Genomic DNA, 25121 nt, shown 5'->3' on the forward strand with positions numbered 1-25121 from the left:
TATATTGCCCCCATGTGGATGAAGTATACACATGCAACAATAGATAATAAAGAGGGAAGCGGCTATCTGGTATAGATTCTATATTTCCTCAAGCACCACAACGAGGAATATGTTATAGCAGGCCTACTTATTATTTCATAATAAACTGTTCAATACCAACGTCAGATTAATTAGACTGTTAGGAATGTGACGCAAATGTTAGTGGAACCAAGTTTCAGGCTACACTGTTTCCCACCGGTTTTGAAAGATCGAAGGACCTACTCTCTTACAAACATGATCAAGAATGTCATGATGTTGGATGGCTAGAGTTGACGATTGTTTGTTTATTTAATTATACTTACACATTTCAAAATGACCTCTGATATCCCAAAATCTTTGGCATTCGAGCAGTCCGAGGGCGACGCGCCAAATGAAGCCACCTTCAAAAATGCATCATCAATTATAACTGGAAATTCTGCCTCTGTTAATCTTCCTGATAACAAACTGGTGTGTGTGGAATATCCTGGAATTTTCAACAATGTTGACAAAATGTTGGATACACTTGGGGGTGAAAGGGGACTAACCAAGGTAAGTTGCGAAACATAAACATTGACATAACATAATACGGTGTCTTCAACCCTCGTGCGTTCGTGGTTGAAGCAGTGGTTCCTCGTCACGTCTTCAGTAGCCTGATGTCTGCAGGAGATTGAATGACTGGAAAATAGTGTAGGCCTACCTGTAGTGTTACAACAAAATTGTTTGTAGTGGATTGTGTGGTTCTTGAGTCATCGCAGAGATAATGTGACTCTAAGGTGAAATGAACTGCATGGCAAGAGTATCCCACCTGAGCAGCCGAGTTCAGGGGCTTGGGGGACTATAACCAACCTGTAAATTGCTATAGGGTCATTTCACGTGAAATCAGACACTTTGGGACCCGACCGACCCGGATTTCAATCATACTTGGTGTGCCTTTTTAGTAGCAAGGTAGCACCCCAGAACTGCATTGGTTTGAATCTGACACTAATATTAAGGGAGAAACAGACTAGGAAAGGTTCACATGTGAGGGTAGGACACTATACATTCAGCCTTGAATATATCAGTCAGTGTTAGTCACAAAAAGATGCCTGTGGTGTTGTTTGAAAGCTCTTTTCTGGCTCTACATATTACACAATCAGCTTGGAATACAACAACTGTCAGAATATGAATTATGATAAATTGAAAAATTAAAAATTGAATATCTAAAAAAGCTATATTTTAAAATGGCCAGTTCCTTGTCCAAACATAGCCGGCAATATCATGAGCAACACCTCAAATGCTGGTGTTTGGTTCGTTATTCATTTTAGAGAGAATTTGACTCACACATATGGCATCATACAGACCACTTACTAATAATATGGTAATACCATAGTAGCATCACATGACAAAACAAAAACAAAACAAAAATGGTCAGTGTCCATGGTCCCAGGTTTCAGAAACTAAGGCAGATGTCCATTTATGTACACCAAATGATGATATGTGAATGTTTGAACATTCCTTCTCTGTACCTGTGCCATCTTCCTTTACCGTACTTTAAAGAGATAATCAATGGCTACACTCTCATTTTGTACTCTACCAGTGCATTTGAAGCAGCAGCTGTGTCTTTTGTAGATAATGTATAAGTACGTCCCGTTGCAGTTACAGGTTCCACTACCAGAAGCACATCCTGATGATCCATGACAAGTCTATCTGGTCTGAAGGGAAAAGTGAAGGATGGAGATGGTCCATGAGGATGCAGGAAGTTCAGTTTCACCTCTCCAGTGCTCGGCATACATTCCTCAACACACGATAGCCACCAGTTGCCATCATATACAGCTACAACATACCCTTTGATGCTTGAAAATGTAACACATTCCTTTACTGAGCTTTACTGCCTTCTCTGAATGCTGAAAATGGCCTAACTCCCACTGTGTCCATTGACAATGGGCAGAAGCTGTGTAGTTTTTGAGTACCTGGAATAGTTCTTGCAGATTCAAACCTTTTCGACAGGTTCTCAGCTTCATGATGGTACATCTCTGTTGTGGCAAACTGGCAATGGATGTTCTTGACCAATGCAGTTCTGGGGTGCTACCTTGCTACTATAAAGGCACACCAAGTATGATTGAAATCCGGGTCGGTCGGGTCCCAAAGTGTCTGATTTCACTCGAAATGACCCTATAGAGCTAAAGGCATAATTTGTATCCAAGTCTCCCTGATATCGATAGTGGCTCCCTGATGCCCGCAAGTCAGATAACATCTCCCTGATTTTAGACTATGCGAGTTACAGAGTTTTTTTTTCAAATTGTCAATGCCGGCGAGAAAGATAATGAATAGAGAATCTTTGGTAGAACACCCTGCAGTCCCAGGAAAAATAGTAGGCATAGTGTTCCATGCAGACTGGACAATAGAAAGGACATGAACATGTTTCAACACTAATGCAGTTTTTTTCTCGGGGGTGTAAAGGATCGATAAGAATCTTCCTGAAATGAGTTTTTGGAACTTGGGGTGTCTGTAGCACAATTTAATACAGGGCATATGCCGCTTAAAGTGCTTATTAACAAATGGATACAACAATGTTGAAAAATGCTGAAGTGAAGTGGAAGAGAACGAATAAGACAACAAGTAAATAAAATAAAAGTTAACTAAAATGAAAAAGTAGTTGAAATAGAAGAGATAAGCAGAAACAAAATGTTAGGCATCTAGAGTCCACAAGAATCAGGTTTAGGCCAAAAAAGAAGTGTCATAGGCTACAGGCAGTCACAGGGAATAGGGCACTCAGATGTAGCACGTGGGGGCAACAGGGGTGGGGGAAAACTCCCTTTTCACTTGATTTATGATTTTATGTGTGTGTGTGTGTGTGGGGGGGGGGTGGTGGTGGACGGATGACTCAATACAATCTGAGAAAAAAACACCCATAGTCAGGAAGACACCTCAGGCAGAGATCAGCGGCCATCTAGGTACAAAGCGGCCATCTAGGCCCCCTAGTTACAAACAGATTAAGGTCGCTGTGATGCCTGGGCAGCTAAGAATAGGCAACAGTGAAAAGGTGGTCTTCAGCTGCTTCTTGAAGGAGTCGATGGAGGTGGTTCTTCTCATGTCAATGAAAAGCGGCGTCACCAATCTTCTTTTTGGGGGGTGGGAGTCCTTAGCAGCTTGGCATAAGTGGATCTGAGAGCTCTGGCAGGGGCATAAAGAGAGCATGTCAGAGATATTACTGAGAGCAAGACCATTTATGCTTTGAACACTGTCAGCAGAATCTTAAAGTCAATTCTGTGTCAGCCAATGTAGGCCTGCCAGAACAGGAGTGATATGCTCTCTTCCTCTGGTCTTTGTTAAAATTCTTGCCGCAGAATTCTAGGGTTGGTTGTCACATTTTTTGTTCTTTTTAATTAAAGCATAACCTCAGCCAATTTCAATATGTTGTTGTATTGCTCACGCTACACTTGACTTATCAGTTTCCGGTTATGCTGCATTTTTCGAGCCCTTTCCGAGATCTGAGCTATTCTAATGGGGTCAGATTTTGTTTACATTAAAAACTTTCTTAACAGGCCCACTCTAAATATTATCACAAAAGGTATCCCTGTTTGCTAGTTGTCTGCTGATGTTGCATAACCTTTTGATTGTTATTGGGAATAAATCAAGATGTTTTTTTAATGTAAACAAACACCTGCCCCCATTACAATGATCAGGATATCGGAAAAGGGTGAAGAAAAAGAAACCTCAGGTACTGACAAGTCCAGGGTTTGTGTGAGCATTACAACTGCATGTCGAAATTTGCAGAAGTTAACCTTTAAATATAATTTCAGGAAACACAGTATTATATTGCTTGCAAGAAAACCATTTCTATACAGCTTCAATGCCTCGTGTCAGGTACTTTTGTATAGTCATAGATCCCATAGAATCCATTCTCTTCAAAAGATGTGCTGTCGGCACCTTGCGCAAAGGTGCGCAATATGTGTTGTCACATATTATTCCAATGGCGGAAAATAGAAAATGTTTTCATTAGATACATTTTTTTACAACATTTCTAATTTCAATGAAATATGAATCTAAATATAGCAGACAGAATCATCAAGTAAAGTCCATTTGCTACTTTACTCTTTAGAACTTTAAAAATATAATTTATTATTTCACACACAAACTGAATGTAAAACACCTAATGCTATGGCTGCGACACGACCACAGATAATGAAAGTACTGTGACAACCAACCCTAACTAACATGTGGGTCATTCCACGCCAAATCAACTGGAGCCCGCGCACTTACAGTGCCTTCAAAAAGTCTACACACCCCTCTTCAAATGTCAGGTTTTTGTGATGTAAAAAATGACAGAAAGATGAATAAATTCACAGCTTTTTCCACCTTCAATCTAAACTGTTAACCTGTACAATGCAATTGAGAATAAAGCATAAAGCTTTAAATGGAAACAATAGAAAATAAAAAACTTCAATTAACATGGTTGCATAAATATACACACCCTTAAATTAATACCTTGTTGCAGCACCTTTGGCTTGTCTGGGCCATTCCAAAACCTCAATATTATTCTAGTGAAGCCATTCTCTTCTAGATTTAGGTGTGTGCTTGGAGAAATTGTTGTTCTGAAAGATTAGTTCCTCTGCATCTTCACCTTTCTACCAGGGGGTCGGAGGTTTTGTGCCACTACCACGGTCCCTGTGGAAATTTTTCATAATTCCCTCCTCCCTAATGAAGGTCCCTGTTACAGCTGAAGAAAAACAGCACAAAAGAACAATGCTGCCACCACCATACTTCACGTTAGGTATGGTGCTATTGCGGTGATGTTTTGTGCCAAAAATACCTTTTGGAATTATGTCCAAAATGTTCAACCTCAGTTTCACCTGACCATAACACATCTTCCCACATGCATTTGGGAGATTACAGAAGTATTTTTTGAAAAATGTACCTCACCAAGATTGAACTTTTTGGTCATAATTCAAAAGGGTATGTTTGGCGCAAAACATCACTGCAATAACACCATACCTAACATGAAGTATGGTGGTGGCAGCATTGTTCTTTTGTGCTGTTTTTCTTCAGCTGTAACTGGGGCCTTCATTAGGGAGGAGGGAATTATGAAAAATTTCACAGGGGCCGTGGTAGTGGCACAAAACCTTCGCCCCCCTGGTAGAAAGGTGAAGATGCAGAGGAACTAATCTTTCAGAACGACAATTTCTCCAAGCACACGCCTAAGTCTACAAAAGCATGGCTTCACTAGAATAAGATTGAGGTTTTGGAATAGCCCAGACAAGCCCAAAGTTACTGCAACTAAGTATTAATTTAAGGGTGTGTATAGTTATGCAACCATGTTAACCGAGGTTTTTTATTTTCTATTGTTTCCCTTTAAAGCTTTATGCTTGTTTCTCAATTGCATTGTACAGGTTAATAGTTTAGATTGAAGGTGGAAAAAGCTGTGAATCTATTTATCTTTCTGTCATTTTTTACATCACAAAAACCTGACATTTGAGGAGGGGTGTGTAGACTTTTTGAAGCCACTGTAGGTCTCAAAAAATTCTGAAAATATTACTGAGTGTACCCATGGTACTTAAGAGAAACACTGTTACTTTATTTGAATGTAAGATGTATACTCTCCATGTTACAGCCAATTTCATTGGGGGAGGGGGGTGCCCATTTTGTTCACACTCTTTTTTTTGTCAAAGTTCACAAGCCCGTAGCTCAAGAACCATGTATGAAGCTCAAATTTGGCATGCTGGTAAGGTAAGCGTACCCATTAAGCCAATGTACCCTTTAAGCCCACTTTCAACATTGAGGTCAATTTAAATAAAGGGAAAAGGTGAATTTTGTTGTTCATCACCCTATCCAATTAAATGGTTTGGTTACTGACAAAATGTTTTTATTGCATGCAAATCACATCTTTTATCGTCACGTTATCCCATCCAAGTGAACACTGTCTCAGGTCAACTTACAAGACGACGCCTCAAAACTTTGCCGTTTTAAAACATGTCAGAAACCATAGAATTTCATGTAGTTTAAGTCAAATGTTTTGAAAATACTTTCATATTTGATTAACTAAGAGGTAAATGTAATGATTTTTATATATATACATGCAGTGTTTTACTAAATTATAGCATTTCCCTTCAAATGGAAAGATGTGTTTTATGAGCGAGCAAACGCCGATATTCTCTTGATACAATCACACACCCTGTTTATCTTACACTACCGTGAGAATTTAAGTGGTTAGGTATGAATAGGAAGCATATTTCAGTTTGTCTGACATTGATCTTTAAAGAAATGCATCATGAAATGTTTTGTGGAGTTGATTATTTCCATAAAATAGCTTTTTGTATAGGCGGGCTTAATGGGTACTAGGTGGGCTTAAATGGTACACCCCATTGAAATGCATGCAAGTTGGCATGCATGCTAATGAAAAATGCCTTTGAGGGACATAAAAAGTGCTGTACAATCTCAAGTTGTTGGTTAAAAAGGCGTAATGTAATGAACTAACAATAATCAATAAGAAAAAATAAATTTCTCTGTTTGGATGAAGAATATGAAGTATATGAAGTAAGAGATGCTGTAATATTTAATTAGGGTTTATGCATTATTTTTTAGGAGATCTTACATTTTGGAAGAATATTTTGGTATGAAACCATTTATGCCATGTAGGCTACACTGTTTAAACTCAACTCACACACCTCACCAGATATTTTGATAGAGAAATAACTATATGATCTTATTTGGAACACAAGTGGGCTTAAATGGTACCAATGGCACCCTTTAAGCCCATTCAGACCTTTCACTTTTCTCCTAAAAAAATCTTCATGTTGTACTTTAAAATATTCATCAACTCAGTGATAAACATTGAGAAGAGAGGTAAGGGTCATTCCATGTCAATTCACACGCCTTCCCCACATGACCCTCTCCGATTTACCCGATATCTCACATACAGGTACCTTTTGATGTCAATTGAAAGAATACCAAGTATTAGCACCCTACGTCCAACGGTTGCGGAGATGAAGCCCTCCAAAGTTGGGGTGCCATGCCCACTTTTCAAGCCTGTGAATTGCATTCAAAATTTACAAGCAGATTTTGACACCTCTGGTTTTAGTTTGAAGGAAGATACAGGCCTAAAAATCACCATGGCCCCTCAATATGACCCTGTCTACCAGATGATGTACTTACAAATAGCATGCCTTGATTATTTTTGGCTATATTAAGCCTTAAAAACTGAATTTGTGAAAAGCGTGATGAAGAGTCTTGCCATTTTGGGGTTCCAGATCTTGGAAACTATGTATGCTTTGGGAGTTATAATTGATTTTCCATCATATTCGTGAACTGTGCTGAGATGGACAAATATTATTCATTGTTGCATTCCATGTTGTAATGTAATTTGTCGAGCCGGAAAAGAGCTTTCAAACAACGCCCAAATAATTTCTATGTGACAATGGATGATGACTGCACAGTGTGCCCCAACTAGTTTAGACTGTCTTGCTCCGTTTGTCTTTTAACCAAAAGTTTGGCCATAAAATATTTGATGGGGAAACATTTTTCTTTCAATTTTCACAGTTTTTGTTTGTTTGGTCTCTTAATCGTGAGTGCGGTGTAATCGGTTTAAATGTTCAAAAGTTATTTTGAAAATACCAGGGTGTTTCATCATTGGGTCATTCCACGCCAAATCAACAAGAGCCCGCGCACTTAGGTCTCAAAAAATTCTGAAAATATTACCAAGTGTACCCGTGGTACTTAAGAGAAACACTGTAAATTTATTTGAATGAAAAATGTATACTTTCCGTGTTACAGCCAATTTTACTGGGGGAGGGGGGTGCCCATTTTGTTCACACTCTTTTTTTTTGTCAAAGTTCACAAGCCCGTAGCTCAATAACTAAACCATGTAGGAAGCTCAAATTTGGCATGCTGGTACATAGATAGGAATAATTTGTTGCTAAACTGTCAGTTTTGGTCTGTATGATCCTGCATCGTCATAGCATTCCCTCAAAGATGATACAAATTGTACTGTTTTTTGGCTGTGCTCTGTTTAGGCCTTCAGAAGACATATTTGTGCCCAATATAGCCTCTTGATTTTTTCCGCTTGTAGAGACAAGTAGGAACACTCTCATAAAAAGCTATAAATAGAAAGGAAACCCCATCAGTGTTTGACCAGAAGACCTCACAAGTCTGACAAATCATTTTGGGTGTCATTTTCAGAGCTCCAGAACCCCTTGTGGGATTGTCCACAGATTTTTATTTTATTTTTTTCTTCATTCTCCATGAAGTCTTCTTTTTAAAAATGCCAATGAGACTTGTCTTATGTGATGTTTTCGTTTTTAATTTCCAACCTGAACATGGGCAACATGCACATTGAGGGCAACATGATTTCGATAACATTTAATGTAAAGACTAAATAATCAAATGCAAATTTTGCCCGGACATGATCACCTGAGAGTCCCTGTGCAGGGGTGCAGGTATCCCTTTCAATTTCAATGATTTCAGGAGCGTTCAATGTGGGAGCAGGTTCGCACACCAAAAGAGACAGTAGGTCAGGCACAAAGAGTCATGTTGTTACTTTTTTTGACCAGCAGATGGCAGCGGAAGAAACGCATAGAAAACATATTGCTCTCAATGTGCATGTTGCCCATGTTCAGGTTGGAAATTATAAAAGAAAACATCACATAAGACAAGTCTCATTGGCATATTTAAAAAGAAGAATTCATGGAGAATGAAGAAAAAAATAAAATAAAAATCTGTGGACAATCCCATGACACCCAAAATGATTTGTCAAACTTGTGAGGTCTTCTGGTCAAACACTGATGGGGTTTCCTTTCTATTTATAGCTTTTTATGACAGTGTTCCCACTTGTCTCTACAAGGGGAAAAAATCAAGAGGCTATGTTGGGCACAAATATGTCTTCTGAAGGCCTAAACAGAGCACAGCCAAAAACTCCAGTACAATTTGTATCATCTTTGAGGGAATGCTATGACGATGCAGGATCATACAGACCAAAACTGACAGTTTAGCAACGAATTATTCCTATCTATGTACCAGCATGCCAAATGTGAACTTCCTACATGGTTTAGTTATTGAGCTACGGGCTTGTGAACTTTGACAAAAAAAAGAGTGTGAACAAAATGGGCACCCCCCTCCCCCAGTAAAATTGGCTGTAACACGGAGAGTATACATCTTTCATTCAAATAAATTTACAGTGTTTCTCTTAAGTACCACGGGTACACTTGGTAATATTTTCAGAATTTTTTGAGACCTAAGTGTGCGGGCTCTTGTTGATTTGGCGTGGAATGACCCCATTTTCTCTTTCTGTTTCTACGCATTATCTCATTACGTATTTATTCTGTTATTATCCCCAATATAATCTGTTTTCAAGGGATGGAATGATATTAAGAGGGCGTTTAACGCACTGTCTTGCTGTGTCATTGAAAGTAAATACCTAATATTACACTCTTTGTATTACCATTTGTCATTTTCAGGGGCAACCACACATTCATTTTGTCGAAAATGGTCGTTAAGTTATTTCTGTCAGAACCACTCCAGTCAAAAATGAGATGGGGAAACATAGATACATTTTGGAAGCTTAATTTCTGAATGCAGACATTTGTGTTTGGCGGTATGGCTCTGTTTCAAGGAAGTTCCCCTGCTTCTCCCTGAGCTCCACAAGACAGGGAACGGCAGCATCCTCAGGTGGAGTGCCTTCCATTTAGCTGGAAAGGCAACATACCCCCTAGAACAAGCAACAATGACAACAGTATGACATTGTTTGGCAATGATTAGTTTGTGGAGCAGGGGAGGTGGTGGGTGCAAAACAACAATCAAAAGGCAATGACAGGAAAACAAATTTGATAGTTTAAATAAAGCGTGCCAAAGGTCAGCATCCAATTGCGGGCAGCAGCTGATTAACCAAAGTGCAGCTGATTAGTGGAGAGCTGTATGGGTTGGGTCGGCGTCAGCCAATAAGCAAAGGCTACGTTGACTATGTGGTCTGCCAGAACTATCGCAGTTTGCTCGATTTGACATTGCGTGAAACACACCAAAATACAAAATACATTTTAACAAACCGGTGTATAGAGTAATTCATTGAAACATTTTATAATTTCACATTACAATTATAATTATAATTATCTCTAATCAATCAATACTGTCACACTTTATCAATAGTAAATAGACTTTTTATCATTCATTGGATTTGGTAGAGCAAAAGCATGGCAGTATTGATTAGAAGTGAATACAGCTGGAGTGTGTACCATTCTGGCTGTCCTGTTTTTTTATTATTATTATTTACTCAAGTGTTTTCATTCCTGCTTAATTAATTTTTTTTCTCTTTCTTTGCTCTCAGACCTACTCAGACTCGATGAAGCGTCTTGAACTCCGCTATCGCCCCAAAGACCCATACTGCCATCCACTATATGGAAACCGGTATCCTTCCACCAACCTCCTGCTGCGGATTCGAAGACGAGTTCGCAAAGGAGACAGTCAGGAAGTTCAAATCAGCATGGAAATCCTTGGTGTTATTGAGACAACTTACAAGTTCCAAGGTGGCGTAGTGCACTACAGCCTCAGATCTTTAGTATAGTTTTTGTCATGCTTTACTTGTTATGTGGTATTGACTGGATTTCTAGAGTGTCCAAAATGATGAAGGGTATAATTGTTATTAAATATGGAATATAAAGCTGTTGCTGCAAATACAACTACAACTATGGCAATCATGGTAGGTTCTTTGTTCAGATTGACTTGTTGGGGGCCCGTTTACTGTGAAAACACTTCTAACTACATCATAACAACATTGCTCTGACATGACGGAGACCATTAAGGGTCATTTCACATGAAATCAGACACTTTGGGACCCGACCGACACGGATTTCAATCATACTTACTGTGCCTGTTTAGTAGCAAGGTAGCACCCCAGAACTGCATTTGTGTGAATCTGACACCAATATTAAGGGAGAAACAGACTAGCGAAGGTTTACATATGAGGGTAGGACACTATGCATTCAGCCTTGATTATATCAGTCAGTGTAAGTCACAAAAATATGTCCGTGGTGTTATTTGAAAGCTCTTTTCTGGCTCTACAAATTACACAAACAGCATGGAACACAACAACCCTCAGAATATGAATTATCATAAATTAAAAAATTAAAAATTGAATATAATAGAGAATAGAATTTAAAATGGCCAGTTCCTTGTCTAAACATAGTCATGACACAACACAATGTCATGAACAACACCTGACATGCTGGTGTTTGGTTCTTGGTTCGAGACAATGGGACTCAAAAATATGGCATCATACAAATCACCTAGTAATAATATGGTGATACCATAGTAATATCACATGACAGCATGTCTATCGGAATATGTGAAGGATGGAGATGGTCCATGAGGATGCAGGAAGTTCAGTTTCACCTCTCCAGTGCTCGGCATACATTCCTCAACACATGCTAGCCACTAGTTGCCATCATATACAGCTACAACATACCCTTTGATGCTTGAACATTTAATACAATCCTTTACTGAACTTATTCTTTCAACCCTGCCTTCTCTGAATGCTTAAAATGGTCTAGCTTCCACTGTGTCCATTGACAATGGGCAGAAGCCGTGTAGTTTTTGAGTACCTGGAATAGGGACCGACATGGGTCCAGGGCCCACCGGGAAAATGCCCGTTATGCCAGATGGCCAGTCCAGCCCTGTCCCTGACACTACTCTATTACTACTTCATTACAACTCATTTCAACCTTTATGTCCCATTATCTCTGAAATGAATAAAGAACCAAACACCCCATTTTCAGGTGTTGTTTATGACCTTACAGGCTATGTTTAGACAAGAAACCAGCCATTTTAAAATATAAGTTTTTTTGATATTCAATTTTTAATTTTTCAATGTATCATAATTCATATTCTGAAGGTTGTTGTATTCCATGCTGTTTGAGTAATTTGTAGAGCCAGAAAAGAGCTTTCAAATAACACCACGGACATATTTTTGTGACTTACACTGACTGATATAATCAAGGCTGAATGCATAGTGTCCTACCCTCATATGTAAACCTTTGCTAGTCTGTTTCTCCCTTAATATTGGTGTCAGATTCACAAAAATGCAGTTCTGGGGTGCTACCTTGCTACTAAACAGGCACAGCAAGTATGATTGAAATCCGTGTCGGTCGGGTCCCAAAGTGTCTGATTTCACGTGACATGACCCTTAAGTAACAGATTACAATTCCACAATAAGGTTGTAACAGGGGCTCTTTGAAAAATTAAATGTTGTGATGATATATATATATATATATATATATATATATATATATATATATATATATATATTTGCTGGGTTTTTTTTGTTTGTTTTCACAGCAATGGCAGAAATCCAGTATCTTGCTGCACACTCAGAACCAGACAAGACCTGGACTTCATTATACAACAAAGTGATTTTGCACCAGCCTGAAAAAAAGGAGTTTTTCGACCAGAATGTGCCTCTCTTTCTGCCCCCACCTATCTTCTCTCGTCTGGACAACTCTGTAGACTACTATTACCGGCCAGACATACAGCACAAGTCAGTACAGCTCATCTTTGTGCTAGTGCTATCTTTATCTAGAGCAGTGTTTTTAAATCACTGTGATGCGGAACACTAATGTGCCTTGAGAGATCATCTGGTGTGCCGTGGAAATTCATAGAATAACTGTATATTGTTAATACTGTATAGGCAACATAGAACATACAGTGGTTTTAAATGACACCAGATGAAATTTGTTTGGTTGAAACATTGAGTCTCACTAAATAAGTCACAGCAAGGGGGCTCTTGTGGTATGCAGATATTGCCAGGTATTATATATACACTGTAACTAGCACCCGTAACAATTGGTTTTGGGATCTGCACACATTTTGCTGCTTTAGGCTAAGTTTAAACACAACGTCAGAAGGCTGAGCTGTGTGTTGTTTTTGGGTCCACAGAGAGGGCTGTGGTCCACCGGTGGCCTCCAGCGAGAACCTGATAGGCCTCAGTCGAGCGCGGCGGCCACACAACGCCATCTTTGTACCTTTTGAAGAGAAGGAGATTCCCTCTGAACCCCTGGAGGCCGCCAAGCTGAACTGGAAGAAAGTCAGCATCCATCCTTGTGATAAGAGGGTGGAAGAAGAAATTCGAAAGGTGTGTGTGTGTGTGTGTATGATGAATTGAAAAATAGCCTGTAAGGTCATGAACAACACCTTAAAGTGGTGTGTGTGGTTCTTTATTCATTTAAGAGATAATGGGACATAAAGGTTGAAATGGGTTGTAATAAAGTAGTAATAGAGTAGTGTCAGGGACAGGGCTGGACTGGCCATCTGGCATAGCGGGCATTTTCCTCGTGGGCCCCTATTCCAGGTACTCAAAAGCCACACAGCTTATGCCCATGGTCAATGGACACAGTAGACAGGGTCCCCGCGGGGCATTAAAAAGTATTAAAAAGCATTACATTTAGAACATGTGATTTAAGGCCGTGAAAAGCATTACATTTAGCTACTTTTTGAGGTGTGGCATTAAATTTGATTTGTCTGAGCAAGATACTTGAAATTGCTCCTGGTGGCAGGGTGGTACCCTGCATGGCAGCCACTGCCACTCCTGAGTGTGAATGGGTGAATATGAGGCATAGCATACGGTACAAAGTAAAGAGCTTTGAATGCTTGAAGGAATACTCAAATGCAGTCCATTTAGCTTTTTAATTGTATCTGCTGCCTCTGTCGTCCTTTTGACGTGGATACAGCTCGGCGCTACAATATGGTGTGTTTTATAAGTCCAAGCAGCAAATAGCCTGTATTACATTGATTTCATTGATTGATTTCCTTATCTCAAAGTTTTCCATTCATCACCCTCTTCGTGACTCTCTCTCTCTCTCTCTCTATCTCTATCTCTTTCTTTCTCTCTCTCTCTCTCTCTCTCTCTCTCTATCTCTATCTCTTTCTCTCTCTCTCTCTCTCTCTCTCTCTCTCTCTCTCTCTCTCTCTCTCTCTCTCTCTCTCTCTCTCTCTGTCTCGCTCTCTCTGTCTCGCTCTCCCTCACCCCCGCAGTTGTTTGAGAGACGGCCCATCTGGTCCCGTAATGCGGTCAAGGCCAACATCGATGTGCATCCGGAAAAGCTGAAGTTGCTCCTGCCCTACGTGGCATATTACATGGTGAGCGTGTGAACAGACCAGGCCTCCAGGCCAACAGGCACTCAACATCAGGCTCCATTTTGTCTGGTCTTGGTATAGTGAGCCAGCAGAGGTTAACAACAGTTCATTGACCGCGAGAAACCCCTCCTGTTAACCAGGGCTTGACATTAACATTTAACTCACTTTTTGCTCACTGGCCACAGTGGCTAGTGTTTTCCCACAGTCATTAGCCATTCAGCCTCTCTACTAGCCACAGTGTTGTTGTCAGTATTTTTTTTAGACATGTTTTCCTTACCATGATACATCTAAGCTCAGAAAATGATAAACCAAGACAATAGTGGTGTGCCTTGGCAATGCCCTCACAATTCAATTCGATTACGATTCTGGAGGTTTGAATCAATTCAATCCAATTCTACGATGCATTGCCATGCATTACATTTTCTACTGAAAGCAAGGCAAATTTTTCATCAGTCATAAGGCAATATAAGCAATCAGATACTGAACAACATTTTACTGGTTGTTTTCTGTATCAGTCTTGCCGTTTTCAATGTTTGGAAGTGCTTTCATTCAAATTTAATTTAATTAAACGTTCATTTGCTCCGGAAATATCCTCTGAAGTAATTGACATATTGAACAAATATGCCTCATTGATTATGACCCTTCCCGAATCGATTATTGAATTGTCCTGCCCCGCATTGTGATGCATTGCAGAATTGATTATTGTTGACACCACTACAAGACAATCAGTGCTATAATCATAGTGTGTTAAATGAAACCACCTACAGTATATCAGACAAAAAAAATCTAAATGTAACATAAGGTGAGAAAATAGGATGTATGCTACTATGGTATGTCATACCCAAGACTTAATTGAATAGTGAGAGTAAAATTGTTACTAGCGACGGCCACGTTTTATCCATTTTTGGCCAGATTCTATGGTGCCAATTAGGGCTGCACAATTAATCGAAAATAACCGAAAATCGCCGTTAAAGTCGAAATTTTAATCGTGATTTAATCGTGGCAATAGTGACCTACTTTTGAGAGCGTCCTTGAAGCCAGAACATCTGTCCACCTAAGTTTCATGCTATTGCCTTTACATAATTATTACAATTAATTTTATTTTGCTCATCCCGTATATAGTTAATTCTTGGTTATATTTCATCTTGTTATAACTTTCAAAAAAATCTGCAGAAAATCAATAATCGTGATTAATAATCGTGATTACGATTTTGACGAAAATAATCGTGATTATGATTTTTTTTCCCATTATCGTGCAGCCCTAGTGCCAATGTAAAGCCCTTGTCGTCAACCCCTGCCCCCCTTTCTAGTCTGGTGTGGGTTTGTAAAAGAAACCAATAATGTTATGGAGAGAGAAAAAAAATCACAAAACCGTGTTTATGATGCTAAATGGGAAGATCATATTTAGGTTCAAACTACTGTCATTTGGTTATAGGCACAGGTACAGGCACAGGTACAGACACAGATATCGACAAGGTGTTGCTAAAGCACTTTGTGTGCATTTTTTTTGTCAATGTACTGTGGTACTGGTCCGTGTTGGCATGATCATCTACAAGTGCTTGATGTTAAAAAAAAGCATGTGAGAATAATGCCCTGATACAATACTGCCCTACAGTACAAAGGCAAAGTGCAGTAACTACGCCAGTGGTTCTCAACCTTTGTTGAAACGCCCCCTTGTCCTAATCACAAGCCTCCCAATGCCCCTTTGGCATCATCATAAGACTGACAACGCCCCCCTTAGTATTAAAAAAATTAAATGGACTAATGCCCTCCAATGGCAACCAAGCACCGCCCTCTCTCAGCTGTATAGAGCTTGAAAGTGACGTCACTTCCCCCGATTTCATGGGACCTCAACGGCGTTTTTAGCCGAAAATCGAAGCATGTAATCCAATGGCGGTATTAAAATGATATTTCGATCCCCTCCGTGTTGTGCCACGAGCTCCACATATGTTGTTTCTGATATTTGTTGATAATTGTTTCATTTTTCGTACGAACTCCTAAACTTTTTAGAAAGCTGTGTTACTGTGTTCACATTTTTCATGTAGACGGCCTCGGAACAAAACATTGATACTTCTGTATGAATAATATTTATCTAGCCTCTTAAACGACATATTTGTAGCCCAGCGCATATAATCACTGAGATTTACTCGCTACCATGTTGTTAGATGGTCAGCTTAGGTCCTGTGAAATGCGCAACTAAGGGGCGGGACTTTCAAGCTCTATCCTTCTCAACGCCCCCCTAGAGCTCTCCAGTGCCCCCTGGAGGGCTGTACCGCCCCTGTTGAGAAACACTAAGCTACGCCAACTTTCAAACTGAGAAAAATGCGTTCAAAGCCTTGGTATTAGGTTTGATATTGTAGCCACTGCAAATTTGACATAGCAATAGCTCAGAAATGGGACACATTTGGACCAAAAGGCTTTGTAGGTGTAATGAAGACCATTTCAGTATAAACTTAATTTTGACAAAATGTGTAGTTACTGCACTTTACCTTAGTAGGGCAGAATAGCCTCTATAGCCATAGTAAGGCAGCTGAAAGTTCCACATGCCCCCCTCCCCTCCTCGAGCACCTGCTGGTATATTAGTCAGCTGGTGCACATTGATTCATGTACTAGATGGGGCTTTTACTTTATGAAGCTTGAAAGTCATCATGTCCTAGAATTGAAATAATCAGTATGTTAACTTTTTTTGCAATGCATTTCAATTATTTTTTATCTCTTTGCATCACAAGTTGACTGGGCCTTGGAGGAGCTTGTGGGTGAGATTTGGCTATGACCCTCGGAAAAATCCAGAAGCGAAAATCTACCAAGTGCTGGACTTTCGAATACGCTGTGGGATGAAACATGGTGAGAGTTGCAAAGTCCACTGGCAATCAATTTTGAACTAAAGATTTTATCAACACAATATTGGAGACTCACCACCTGTCAAATGCAAATATTGATACTTTATCTGTTTGATCTGCCTTTCTTTCCCCCATGAAGGATACGCTGCTGGAGACATGCCAGTGAAAGCAAAACGAAGTGCCTACCACTACAGTCTGTACACGTCATTTAACAAATCAGGTGAGCTGAACAATTCCAGTCTCATTAGAAAAATGCTGCTTTTTGTTTTTCTTCAATAGAGAAATGTGTTGTTTTTTCTTTTCTTTCTTCTGTCTGTCTTTTTTTTTCTTTTCTTTTTTTTTGCTTGGTCTAAATAGACTTTTTATTGCTTTTCTATTGCTGAATATGAATGTTTTCCGATGTAGGTCCCCCACCTGCCAGCCTGAAGGATATTACTGAGGAGAACCCCAGTTCTTCACGCAGGTCTGGTGAACCCCGCCACAGGCTTAAGGTACTGTAGGCCTTATTTGACTTCAAGGTACTTACAAGACCACAAATGCTGGTTAACACTTAGAAGGGGTCTACATAAGGTGTTTTCCCATATACTGTACAACATGGCTGTGACCTGCCGTTTCGTGCATACCGTGTTGAGCTGAGTGGTACTGTCAAGCCAGCTTGGTTTGTGTTTCCATTACAAACCGTGTTACTCTGAGTTGAAGTTACGTTTTTGGCATTGCGACGTAGTATTACTTAACGTAGGCTAATTGACTTTAGGTAAGGCCAACAGATATCTCACCTATTGAAGTAGGTTGTAAATAGTTTCAGAGACATCATATTTTGATACTACAATGTTGATTTCTGCCTTCGATTTTAATATCAAAGTAATACAGTGTCAAACTAAAGAGCAGTTCAAGAGAGTTTATCTGGTGGCCACCATGATCATTTTTTGATTCACTGGTGAGGATGAGCTGTCACGGACTCTGATTAGTAGGCAGCGAAAGACCTGCTCAGCTTGCTTTGGCCGGCTGGTTTTTAAGTTGAGTTGAGCTGTGTCTTACCCAAAATGACTGATCCCAAGTCACGCCCATTTTTGGTGCGTCATAATACAGCTGTCGAGAACCCTCGGACAACTTGTAGCCAGAGGAGCGGTCAAACTGTTACTCCCGTATTCAGAGTAGGCTAAATAGAAATTAAAACATAGGAATTAAAAGCCATTTATTGCCATTACACTCGATAAAATAGCCTCCATAAGGTGTAGCCTAGCCTACAATAGCCTACATTATTCATAAATATAGCCTAAATAGCCTAGTCTATAGGATAATGAATAAATAGGCTATAAAATAGGCCTATAGCCTACAGGCTATTCATCACGGTGAAAAGGCATGTGTGGGTTAATGTAAAAGTGATAGCAGATATCGCGACATTGTTAACACATTGACTACCAAATCACAGGAAAAGCCCGTTTTTACTTCCAATGCGTTGGCTCCCAAAACAGGGAAAACCCGTTTTTGAGTTTTTATTGTTTTTTTCACAACTAGACACTTCAATGCCTATTGTGTGTGATTTTGGGAGCTCTGTGATAAGTAGAACAGACATAGATGGCAGTCAAAAGCTTGTGTCATCATCTGGACATTTTAATCACAACGCCGGGATCAGCGCCAACCCAAGAATATTTTTGATAACTGTAAAGCTACTGTCCGGAACAGTTCCCCTGCGTCAGTGACGTCACTGTCGCATCCCTTTCCCCTCTCTGTGTACACCTTGCAAAGTGTCTGCGATGCCGCCATCTTTTTAAACACAAGAATCGTGTTTGTATGTTGTTTACTTAGTGCTACAGTAGGCTACAGTCAGCGTCCACTCTATGGCGCTTTATAGTATGCTTCGCACAATAATTAGCTTACAGAAGACAACACTTTCACTTTCACATCGAGTCCAGCACACCTTCTGGGGGATAATGCAAATCACCTTGGCCAGATCCTACACATTGTGAACTGCGATTGGATTATTACCCTTATCTCGGATTTGATCGGCAACCAGATACGTTGGATTCTTCATTCTGTTCTTTTATTACCCCCATGATGAAATTGACGCTGTAGTGAACAGGGGAAGCTGGCTGCTGGCTGCTAACTGTCGGTGAAGCTAGCATTGCTATGTAAACAGTAGCATGCATGGATGCATGGCACAGCACAACAGCTGTTTCCCACACAAGGATCGGACACATTAACGCATCCGATCAATGGATTTTGTTGTTGACGTTGGACTAAATGCCTTTAGGGACGTGCGTGTGCGTGTGACTGAGACCCGTTTCGCGTGTGTGCAAAGATTAATTGCGCAGGAACTAGGACTGTGCACAAGGAAGTAACGTGTACTTCTGGAGGCGAAAATGTGTTTGATTGGTTGATACGATTGCAGGGGGAGGTGGCAGAGCAGGAGAGACGTGTCTAGTAAAATTTCATATTGGACCCCGTGAAAAAGCACAAGATTCTGAAACGGCGCATCATTCATAAAAGCCTCAATTTCTCCATTCCATGTTGATTTTGGCCGATACCGGCCTTGGTTTAGCTTACAATAGCTCAGCAATGAAAGCACCTATAGACAAGCGGTTTTCACGCACTAAGAGGTGAAAGTCTCACCTTTCAAACGAGCCATAGCATGTTTCGGTGGCCCTATCACACAATATGCTGTGACTGTACAAAAAAACACCTAAAAATGGTTTAGAACGCTAGGAGTCTACGACATAATTCTGAAAACGTTCACTAATTTGACTTGATGTCGGTGAAAAAAAGCAATACCAACTTAAGACTGTTTGTGTCCCCATATTGAATATTAGGTCTATGCTATTGCCTACGCAGCAGCCGCATCTTGACCGAGAAGCCAAAGTTGTCCGAGGTAGCATGACGTCACAATCGGTGGGAAGCGCTTGGGATCAGCTAATTGAAAAGCAACAAGTGGTGGCCGAGTAGTGCTGTGTCAAGCTGTAGCGGTTAGAAACCGGGCAGTGGAAAAGAGCCTATAAGGGTATGACATGGATATGATGACGTACATAAGAATGGCACGATCCATGTCAGGAACATTAGTGACACATTATTGATGTTTATGACATGTCATATTAAAATTAATGACATAACGGCTGCCACAAACATTATCATCACAAGTGTTCCTGACACCTAAGTCTAATGCATTGAATTTGATGCAGTTTGGCTTCTAAGGGGTGCTACAAGTCCATTGTATGTCCATATTTGATTATATCAAATTCATCGCACATTTCCCACAGTCACCATAAAACCATGCATCATTTGCATGAATCTGGCACCAATATTAAGGGAGATGTAGACTAAGACAGTATTAATTAATAGGGTGGGACACCATGCATTCTTCCTTGATTAGGTTAGTCAATTTAAGTCACACAAAATGGTTTTGACGTTTGAATGCTGGCTCTACAAATTACACAAACAGCATGGAACACATTTTCAGAGTATGAATTATGAGTTATTAAAATGTAAAAAATGGACTATAAATAGCTGCATTTTAAAATGGCCAATATCTTTTCTAAACCTAGCCTGCGATGTCATGAACAACACCTTAACTAATTGATGCCTCAGGCACCTGCAAAAGGGTGCTGAATGCCTGAGTCCCTTTTAAGAAAAACTGTCCTCAGTAGGGTGCATCAAATGCCCCGACATCTGAGAATCCTGCTCTGCTTTTGCAAAATTGTTCCTTTGTATAAACATAACACCTGTGTAAAACCTTAACAAATTTGTTTAATGTTAAAGGGTGGCACACTGCTTGAGATTTTGAATGGCAGTTTTTACACTATTTTGGACAAAATTAGTGAAGAGAATCATTTGGAAGAATGCTCCAGTTCCCTTTCCACTTTCCCAGATTAGAAATTTCCTGTGTCTGTTTTTAGAGCCTTCCTTCAGCATGGCTTTAGGGCCTATTTGCTAATCTTTTAGCCATGTTCGAACACCCATGTATCAATTATTTAGCCATTTTTGGGGGGTTTTGATATCCTGGGGCAGTGGAAAGGCACCTGGAGCATTCTTCCAAATGACCGTTCTCACCGTTTTCGATCAAATCAGTCTCAAAAAACACTTTGCACAGATTTAGCTAAAAATGCCCATTCACTACCATTCAAAATTTCAAGCCTATTGTGCCACCCTTTAACATCAATCAAATTTCCTAGAATTTTACAAGGGAGTTATGATAGTGCAAAGGAACAATACTGCAAGAGCAGAGTGGGATTTTGGGAAGTTTTCATTTTCGAGGGGCGTTTGATGCACCCTAGCCCTCAGCCTATAAAAGCCTAAATATCTCAGCTTCTGAAGCACATAAAAGCATGCACTCAGTTGCATTCAAACACTAAGTGCCTCATCTTTCATTGTTCATCTCAAACGAACAGAGATTTTTAATGAAGTTGTCTCAAATCTCATGAGCCTGAATGTTGCGTAATGCAGCTCCAGGCGCCAGGACCAATGTTGCGCAACGCAACATCAAGCATCAAATGTTACTGGTGTTTACGGTAGTTCTTGAGTCATTGCAGCAATAAAATGTTGAAATAAGTTGTAATAAATAAAAGGCACCATGTGTGGGATTTTAAAGTTTAAAAATAAAAAATCAACTCTACATGTCATGTGAAATCTTTTCACAGGAATCCATATTTAGGTTTCACGAAGGGATGCTTCCGCCATACAGGCAGATGTTCTACCAGCTGTGTGACCTGGAAGTGGATCAGTAAGAAAAAGAAATCGTGCTACTTATATAATATATGTATAATAATAGTGATAATGATAAAAATAACATTACCATTACTATTATTATTATTACTATTATTATTATTATTGTTATTAATGAATGACAATGAATAATAAATTAAAGGTGCACCGTGTAGTATTTTTAGTAGTTCATTTCCAGAATCCATGCTGACCATTCACAAATTTTACCTTTTTAACAAATACTTAACCACCACCATCAAATTCTAAGTATTCAATATGACTGAGAAAATTGCATTTTTCACACATGAAAAAGGGGGGGTCTTCTTCATGGTCCTCCATTTTGAATTTCCAGAAATAGACATTTTTAGCTGCAAAACTTACTGTGCTTTGGTTATACTAGTAAATAGTGGTTTATAATTCAGAAGATATTCATGAAAAGATCAAATTTGGCAATAGGCATCACAGTTTTAATGAGCCGCATAGTTGCAATACCTACTCTGGTCACCCTGCTCCACCATGTTACACGGTGCACCTTTAAAAATGGGCTTGGATATTGAATAACTACTATACTGCTCGAACCTTTCTACATTAAATTTGCAAAAAATCTACATTCTGAGGTGTGTGTGTGTGTGTGTGTGTGTGTGTGTGTGTGTGTGTGTGTGTGTGTGTGTGTGTGTGTGTGTGTGTGTGTGTGTGTGTGTGTGTGTGTGTGTGTGTGTGTGTGTGTGTGTGTGTGTGTGTGTGTGTGTGTTTAAATTAGCAAAAGATCTAGAACATTCAAGTGTTTTTGCTTATTTATGTATGTATGGTCTCCAGAAAGGGGATCCAGAATTTCAGCCTTCTTGAAAGCAGCGGTCATGAAATTATAAGTATTATGATACTGCCTGTCTGTTGTTCTCATCCAGACTATTTAAAAATATTTATTTTCTAAGACCATTAATTTGAATACAAAATGAGGTTGAGCTATGGGCCTGCATGTTTTTGCAAACCTACCTTGCCTCACACATGAACTTATGTGCCATTCCATTCCTATTGAGTTCAGGTTAGGACTCTGCAGGCCACTCAATTTCTTCCACACCATACTCTGTCATCCATGTCTTTAGGGACCTTGCTTTGTGCACTAGTGCACGCTGCACGGTCATGTTGGATGAGGAAGGGGCCTGCTCCAAACTGCTTCCAAAAGGTTTGGGGCATGGAATTGTCAAAAATGTTTTGGTATCCTTAAACATTCAAAATTCCTTTCTGTGGAACTGAGGGGACACACTCAAATCCCGAGAAACAGCCCCACACCTTACATCCTCCACCAAATTTCACACTCGGCACTATGCAGTCCAAAATGTGCCGATCTCCTGTCAACCTTCAAACACAGACTCATCACCACATGGAAGAGTGATTCATCACTCCAGAGAACATATCTCCACTGCTCTACAGTTCAGTGGTGGCAAATACTTTCAACAAACATCAGTGTGTGACCTCACCAATGCACCAATGTGCGCTAAGCCCCCCACATTTGGGCTTGACACTGAAGTTCATATGTGAGTTAAAGGAGGCTAGCGAATACTTTGCTTGTCTGCAGAACGAAACGGTACCTGAAAACCTGTGTAGCCACTGTGTATTTCTGTTTTTTTATGGGCAGCCCACATCTCTGTTTGTCTCCTTCCCAGAATTCAGAGCATCATCCACCGTAACGATGGGAAGGAAGAAGTTTGTGATGAGCGCGACGGCTGGTGTATGGCCCGCACGGCTGATGAGCTCCGAGACATCATGTCCCTCATGATCAAAAAGACCATCCGCGAGTCCAAGGGACACAGCAGTAAGACATTTTTGGGTGGCAGGGGGGGCATGATCGTTGTGTAGACAGTAGAGTAGAGTACTTTTATTAATCCTGAATGAAATTGAGGTGTCTGTCAGTTTACATTACAGCTTACAGATGACAATGTTAATATGGGCCACAGTACATTTTGACCAAAAAAAAAAGTTCAAAAAGTTCATATTTAGGATTTTCCTGTTCAAACTGCATACCGTCCTTGTGTAAATCTTCATGTCATGTCTGTTGCCCCTCTTTGTTGCATTGAAACTAGGATAACTAGGATTCTACAAACTTTTGCAGATTACTACTTTACCAAATTATTCTCAAGTGCTTTTTCTAAACATTAAATTGAAACTTACTGAAGCACTGTGTACATCTTTTGGTTTGGCATGGACTTACAGAATAAGGGATACAAAGTACTTTATATTACTGTATATTTCAAAATGATAGTTAGTGGCCATATATAATAGGTTACCGGGTCATACTAAGTCAGTGAACGTTTTAGGATGTAAAATCCAGGATTGGATGTTCAAACTACAGACCATCTTTTCATAAATCTTTTCATAAAGACAAGTTGAGAGCAGGCACTTATTTCTAGAGGTAAACACAGAGGCGGTCTATCAGAGGGGTGATGACTATTTTTTCCATTTCTATCAGTACTGGTTGTGAGTTTTCAAGGACCACAGTCACACATTAACTAACAACATGGGCTCTGACAAAGCTGATCGTCCAGCTGCGTCAACTACAATTGGTTCAGAAAGCCAAACAACATGTGCTTAAACTGGGTGTCAGCATGTGATGACTAGTATATCAAACTAAATTACATTTCATTACATCAGTTTTTATCCAAAGCTTTAGCAATCAAGGACATAGTCATAGTATGCAACACTTTTATACAGTGAAATTTGTACAGGTGTGTGATCATCTTTTAATTTTGTAGGATCACTTAATTTTCCTTATGTATTTTATTGATTTGATAATGATTTTATTGATTATCCTGAATATTATTTGCTTATGATGGAATAGATATATGTGATATAAGGGAATAAGGTAGAATGCTTTTATATTCTCACTATTCACATGCACATTGAGACTGAATATGTTGTTGATGTTTATTATCATTTGTATTATTGTTGATGACTTTTTTGTAACTGAGCTGCTTGTACATCACTTAGGTCAGCAGTTATTGTTTTTAGAGTGTTTTATAAAGGAATGTGCTTAGATTTTCTTTTTTTAATTTGATGGGCCTTTGCTAGCCTGACATTTCATTCGTAGCCCAATTACAAATATAAAGAAGTAGAGAGGAACTGGCCGTGTCAGGCAACCTTTTTTGCTTTCACAGTATTCAATGAACTGGAAAAAATATTATTGTTTGACCATGACCACAAACATTTTATTTTCAGCAGCTGGGCTGTTCCACACTCCTAAGACTAAAGAGAAGTCTGTGACTGGCATTAGTAAAAGAGACTACGATGAGGAGGAGGAAGATGATGAGGACGAAGAGTACCAGCCCTCTGATGGCAGCGAGAACGAGATGGAAACAGAAATACTTGACTATATGTGAATCTTGAAACCAGAACTGTATATATTTTTGCACTGTTTTGTTACAGATGAATAAATATTTTAAGCAAAAAACATGTTACATTCTACTCGTTGGCTTCTCTCTG

The 25121-nt window shown here is 39.6% G+C and overlaps 1 protein-coding gene across 2 annotated transcripts; it reads left to right on the forward strand.

Annotated features, from left to right (window-relative positions):
• The first annotated feature begins 232 nt into the window (after window positions 1–232).
• Window positions 233–25096, forward strand: gtf3c5 (general transcription factor IIIC, polypeptide 5). 2 transcript variants are annotated; one of them, XM_063211042.1, is made up of 11 exons: window positions 233–567; window positions 10310–10508; window positions 12316–12514; window positions 12913–13108; window positions 14008–14112; window positions 16839–16953; window positions 17089–17169; window positions 17355–17440; window positions 21581–21663; window positions 23309–23457; window positions 24858–25096. In XM_063211042.1, the coding sequence occupies exons 1-11, from the start codon at window positions 352–354 to the stop codon at window positions 25016–25018; spliced, it is 1590 nt and encodes a 529-aa protein (XP_063067112.1). In that variant the 5' UTR covers window positions 233–351; the 3' UTR covers window positions 25019–25096. The 2 variants fall into 2 exon arrangements, with proteins under 2 accessions (XP_063067112.1, XP_063067113.1); XM_063211043.1 differs by having other exon boundaries at window positions 24861–25096.
• The last annotated feature ends 25 nt before the right edge of the window (window positions 25097–25121 follow it).

Source organism: Engraulis encrasicolus, chromosome 11 (assembly GCF_034702125.1).
Source record: "Engraulis encrasicolus isolate BLACKSEA-1 chromosome 11, IST_EnEncr_1.0, whole genome shotgun sequence".
NCBI lineage: Eukaryota > Metazoa > Chordata > Actinopteri > Clupeiformes > Engraulidae > Engraulis > Engraulis encrasicolus.

What these genes read in the sequence shown, in the direction of transcription:
- gtf3c5 (XM_063211042.1), top strand. Translation starts at nt 352, where the DNA reads ATGACCTCTGATATCCCAAAATCTTTGGCATTCGAGCAGTCCGAGGGC. An exon ending in GACAACTTACAAGTTCCAAG is followed by an intron (nt 10,509 to 12,315) that starts GTGGCGTAGTGC and finishes TTGTTTTCACAG; the next exon opens with CAATGGCAGAAATCCAGTAT. An exon ending in CACGTCATTTAACAAATCAG is followed by an intron (nt 17,170 to 17,354) that starts GTGAGCTGAACA and finishes TTTCCGATGTAG; the next exon opens with GTCCCCCACCTGCCAGCCTG.